This window comes from Capsicum annuum, unplaced genomic scaffold, assembly GCF_002878395.1.
Source record: "Capsicum annuum cultivar UCD-10X-F1 unplaced genomic scaffold, UCD10Xv1.1 ctg78023, whole genome shotgun sequence".
Taxonomy (NCBI): Eukaryota; Viridiplantae; Streptophyta; class Magnoliopsida; order Solanales; family Solanaceae; genus Capsicum; species Capsicum annuum.
The window spans coordinates 1-5,762 of NW_025888476.1; the positions used below are offsets into that span (position 1 = coordinate 1).

General features: G+C 34.8%; 1 protein-coding gene and 1 long non-coding RNA gene across 2 annotated transcripts; one reads left to right on the forward strand and one right to left on the reverse strand.

The window, feature by feature from the left end:
- Nucleotides 1-6: 6 nt before the first annotated feature.
- Nucleotides 7-1,262, reverse strand: LOC124894856 (putative disease resistance RPP13-like protein 1; the record flags this gene model as incomplete). Its single annotated transcript, XM_047405371.1, has 2 exons — nt 1,122-1,262; nt 7-1,029 (listed from the first exon to the last, which is right to left on the reverse strand). A coding segment is annotated over exon 2 (1,014 nt), but the record flags the coding sequence as incomplete, so codon positions are not given.
- Nucleotides 1,263-2,119: 857 nt separating this feature from the next.
- LOC124894857 lies at nt 2,120-5,762 on the forward strand. Its single transcript, XR_007051392.1, has 3 exons — nt 2,120-2,302; nt 5,024-5,081; nt 5,653-5,762. It is a non-coding gene; the product is annotated as an uncharacterized LOC124894857 (long non-coding RNA).

Consider the following 5,762-nt stretch of genomic DNA (forward strand, 5'->3'; position numbering starts at 1 on the left):
TTCACTAGACAGAGTCCCCACGTTGACTGCCCCACTACCCATCATCCCGGCAACATCCTTCTTACGTGTAGTTACAATGATCTTACTTCCCATATCTCCTTGTACAAAAGGAGTTCTCAAGTCATTCCACTCATTATAGTCAGCATTCCACATGTCATCAAGGACAATGAGAAACCTTTTTCCATTAAGGCTTTCCTTCAATTTGACTTGTAGCTGATTGAGATTATTGTCATCCTTTAAGTCAAATGAGCCAATTCCTTGAAGTAACCCTTTTGTTATTCTGATAGCATCATATGGCTCTGACACACAAAACCAAACTTTCAAATTAAAATAGCTTTTTACCTTCTCATCATTGTAAGCAGCTTTAGCTAGTGTCGTCTTGCCCACACCCCCCATTCCAACAATGGGGACAACAGTCGGACTTTTTTCACTTGCATCCTTGGACAATAAACGGTCAATCAATTCCTCTATTTCATTCTGCCGACCAAAGACATCAGATTCATCAACCAAAGAAGTTGAATGTCTTCTAGTTTCTCGTTTAGTCGAAGCAAAATGCTCCTTTAAGCCAAGGAGACCAATTTGTTTTTGCAAATCCTCCAATGTTTCAATGGTGTCTTCCAACTTCTCCTTTAAGTTAAGAAAATAATCATCACTCAAGCTCAGGTTGAGGTCACTTACTTGCTGGTTGCTTGTTTCTGCAAGATTTCGAAGTTGACCTTCCACCTTAAGCCTTAAAGCCTCATAGTCGACTTGTTCCATTAAGTTTTCAGCGCCGTCCACAGCATCTCGAAGTTCATTAAGCCACTGGCTCACGTGTTGATTTGATACCTGCTTATTCTCTGCGTCACTTAACACAGCCTGAAGGCCAAACAAAGTCATTTTCAGCTTCTTTAAGAGTCGAACATCATGCTTATTCTTCTGAAACATCCTGAGAAGATCACCATGAGGAGCAAGCCTATCAAAGAGAACATTCAAAGCTGAAGAGAGAAATGCACCACCAACTGCTAAGCCAATCTCCATTTCTGAAATCTACAAACAAAAAATGATTTTAAGAGTTTTTGAGAAGATAAAATGTTGAAAAGAGTAAAGTGCAAACAAGAGTGATTAGTGAGTCATCTTACTTTAATACATGATTTTTGCCTCTTTGTATGTAAGAATTAATACTTTGTAGGTCCCGAAGCACCTTTTGATTTTCAAATTTCATTTTTGAGTTGGTGGGTTTGGTGTTAAATGCTAAAGTGGTCCTTATGTCTAAGCTGCTTGTTTGGTCAATAGGTGCCATTTTTGAGGGATCAAATATATATTGGCTTTGGAGCTCGTGTATAATAAAACAAAAAAAAAAAAAACTGATTTTTTTTATTATTTTCATATTTCTCGCTTTGGTTATCTTACTATCCTGATGTTGTTAATGATTGTGTTTTCATAAAATGCTGTGATTATGCTTTCCTCGAGCTAAGGATCTATTGGAAATAACCTTTATAGCTGAACAAGGCTGAGTTAAGGTATGTGTACATATTCTCGTGGATTACGCCGGATATGCTGTTGTTGTTGTAGCTTTAGTGCATCGGACTGTCTTTTTTTGTCATCCTATACTATTTATCTATATATTATTAATAAGAGAGGACAAAGCCTCCATATAAAGCCACGTGGCAGCATGATAAATTACCATGTGGTGTTTTAGGACAACAAATAGTTAAATTAGTTATTAGTTGTGCATTTTTGAATTTTACTTTTTAAATTTTATTTGAAAACTCAAATTTTTGATAATTAGTTAACTAATATTATAGTTTTTAAAATAGATAACTATACTTAAATTACTTTGATACAAATATTATTTAGTTAAGAAACTCCCATTTATTTTTTTATTTTTATAATTTTTTATCTCGATAATCCCTTTTAGATTTTGGTCTTTATAAGACAAAATTTAATATTTAATAATCTATCTAATAAGATTATACAAAGAGAGATATTAAAACATTAAACCTCTTTCAAAATATAATTTTTTTATTTTAACCAAAAATATCAGAAAATAAATGTGTGGTAAATTTTTTTTGGCAGTTTTAATAACGTATATTCACTTCAAATTTTTAAAATTGACAAGTTAGCAACTTCAAAAATAACTCTATTTAACTTCCTTTTCCACTTTAATGTTCTCCACAAAAAAGATGTCTCTATATGCACCATACTACCCAAATCGCTGTTCGGCTTCTGATACTTCCAGATTCAACCAGATCAAGTTCTTAGTGGAAAGTGGTTTACTCGAATTTCAATGACGACTCACAATTAGTGGCTAGATTGTGATGTAAGAAATGGATTTTTGATGTTCCTAATTCTCTTCTTTTCTCTGTATTGATTGCTTTCAGTGATAAGAAATGATCAAATTTGCAGTATTATATTGTTAAATATTTTTCCTTCTTTTTTTCATACCGTTCAAATTTGATTCCATTCTTTGTTTTCTTTGGATTCTGTAGATTTAATCAATTCCACTGAGCAATAGAGAAGAGGTAGTGAAGATGCCTCATCCCCAAAGACTTCAAGAGTATTTGTTTGATTTGAAGATTTCAAATAACGAAGACCTTGATTAATTAAACCAAACCCTTATCAAATGGATTTTTTAAATTAACTACAAATTAGATAAGATGATGTCTGAGGCAAAGAACAAATATGTACAAGTGAATGGTACTTACGAACTGCAGTTTTGCTTTCTAGGGATTCAAGCTTGAGAAATGCCTTATCATTCTATTTATATCCCGCCAGTCATAATCAAAGACTTTTTCCCTTCTATTCCGCTAACGTAAAGCGAGGAGTTGAGCCTGAACTGGCGAACCGAAGTCCTTCCTACAGCTAACTTCTTAGATCGAATTAGAATGAAATAGATTCATTCAGTAACTTTCACAGCAAAACACTGCCCGTCTGTTCCAAAAACAAAAGCCCCTTAGCGCCCCCGGACGGGAGTGGGGGACGCCCCTACGCGCAGGCAACAGCAGCACCGGCTCTACGAAGTCAGAATCGATAGAGATGAAATTGGAGCAGTTGATTTTTTTTTATTTCATTTTTTTGTTTTGATTTTGAGTGGGTACGTTTTTCAACTCGTGTTATAGCTGCTAAAAAGCTATTTCGCATCTTTTAGAAATCGAATATGAAAGAAAAGACAACGAAATGATAGAATATCGAATTCTATTTCTTTGGATCTGAGCTGAATCTTGTTTACATCTCAAAGTGTTTTTGGTAGTCTTCCTTTGTTTGTGTTTAGATATGTCTCTGGTGCTTTTTCATACAAACGTTTTTTTTTTACTCAATTTTTTTATAATGTCTTAAGAAAAAGATCCCAAAGAGTACAATCTTATTTTAGGTGGTATGAAATTCTGCTACAAAGAGATCAAGTTTCATATGACCTGATAGATTGTTTTTTATCTAAATTCTCTATCAAGTAATTTAGATTCTGATTTTTTCATAATTTTGCTTCAAGTCTTATCGATTTCTTAATTGTATTTTAACTACATTAAGTAGTTGTTTATTGGCCACTTCATATGTTAAATATTAACTATTCTCATGTGATTCATAATAAGTGTTCGATTATGGACGATTGTGTATTTGTTGGTTCTTAGCTTTCTTTTATTTGTACATTATCCGGTGTTAAACATAAGAAACTTCCAAAATGCAACTTTGAACTTTTGCAGTCAACAACAACAACAACATATCCATTATAATTTCATCAAGTGGGGTTTGGAAAGGGTAGATTTTATGCATAAATGACGATTTGATTAAGAAAAATTTAACTACTTGGAGAAATCTCGAATGTTGGATAGAGAAGGTAGTATCAAACTTGATAGTTCTATAAGAACCATTAAGGGTGTGTTTGGCGATTCGCAAAGGCAAGACACACCGAGTTTAATCTTCTGGTACATATTTCGCTATCTCTTTTATTTTATCGAAATTATTTACTGAACAACTTTTGACAGTTTAATTGGTAATTTTGTATACCTTTTATTTTGATTATGTTTGCATATCTTATTCGTTAATTGTTGGGAATAATGTGGTCTTGCTCTGTCAAATTTTGCATTTGGGGTTTCTTTGTTTATCAGTACATTGATTTTTTTTTTTAAAGTAGTTGTCATGTGACCGTAGGTTTAAGCCTTTGAAATATACTTTGATAGAAATGCTAGAGAAGGTTGCGTACATTACACCCATGTGGTGGGGCCCTTCCCCTGACCATGCGAATAGCGGGCGTTTTAGTGCACCGGACTGCTTTTTTTTTCCGGTTAGATGTTGTTGGCAGACCGATTTTTAATTTCTGAAATGTTTGCAGATCTACATGTCCTGAGCCTTATCGAGAACTAAGCATAATTGAAGGCTACGTACATTACACCCTTGTGGTGGGGCCCTTCCCCTGACCATGCGAATAGCGCGAGCTTTAGCGCACCGGACTGCTTTTTTTTTCCGGTTAGATGTTGTTGGCAGACTGATTGTTAATTTCTGAAATGTTGGCAGATCTGCATGTCCTGAGCCTTATCGGGAACTAAGCATAATTGAAGGCTATGTACATTACACCCTTGTGGTGGGGCCCTTCCCCTGACCATCCGAATAGTGGGAGCTTTAGTTCACCGGGCTGCCCTTTTTCGGTTAGATGTTGTAGGCAGACCGATTGTTAATTTCTAAAATGTTTGTAGATCTGCATGTCCTGAGCCTTATGGGAACTAAGCATAATTGAAGGCTGCGTACATTACACCCTTGTGGTGGAGCCCTTCCCCTGACCATGTAAATAGCAGGAGCTTTAGTGCACCAGGCTGCCTTTTTCGGTTAGACGTTGTTAGCAGACCGATTGTTAATTTTTCAAATGTTTGCAGATCTACATGTCCTAAGCCTTATCGGGAACTAATCATAATTTTGTGACGATTCATCCTAAAATTTCTCATGGGTTTCTTCTCTTCCTGCTTCATGCTCCTATTTGGAAACCTCAAAATCGGTGCTTAAATGTTTTCTTTTATAAGTTTAATTTGCATTTTCATTTTTTCAATTTCAGGGTGGAGAGTCTAGCAAAATGTGTGGCACTACTGAATTTTCACATACATTTCACTTAGGTATTGCCACTCACTTCATTTATAGGATAGGGTACTTTTCATCTTTTGACATCTTTAACTTGGTATAGGAAGATTTTTATGTTTATTCATTCTATTTAATTTTATGTAAGAAAAAAAATCTTATGTTGATAAGTTAGTTAATTTTCTTTATATCTCCTGAACAACACATACTACACACTACTGCTATAAATATATTTTTTTATATACTGCATCTGCAGGTCAATGATATATGTGAATTGTCTAGAGCGCACAAATTTCATGGCTAAATGTTGCAGATATAGAAGATAATGAGAGATCTGACATGAGGAAGATTGAACGTCGAATTTTTGTTTGGTGTTTTAAGATTTAGTAAACATTAGTCTGAAAAAAACTTCTTATTGCGTGAAATGAATTGTGCAGTGTTCTCTGCAACTTATCTTTAGCAATGTTGTGTGTGTATCTTTATCCTCAAGTAACTTTATTTCTTGATAGTTGGATGTGAGTGAAATTCATGAAGCTCAGTTTCTTGATGACCCTTGTGATCTCTGTTGCAATGCTGCTGATTTTGATGGCTATACTATTATTTTTGCAGGTCCATATGGTGATTAATTGAGGTATTACTTGATGACCTTTGTGATCTCTGTTGCAATGCTGCTGATCTTGATGGCTATACTATTATTCTTGCAGGTCCATATGGTGATT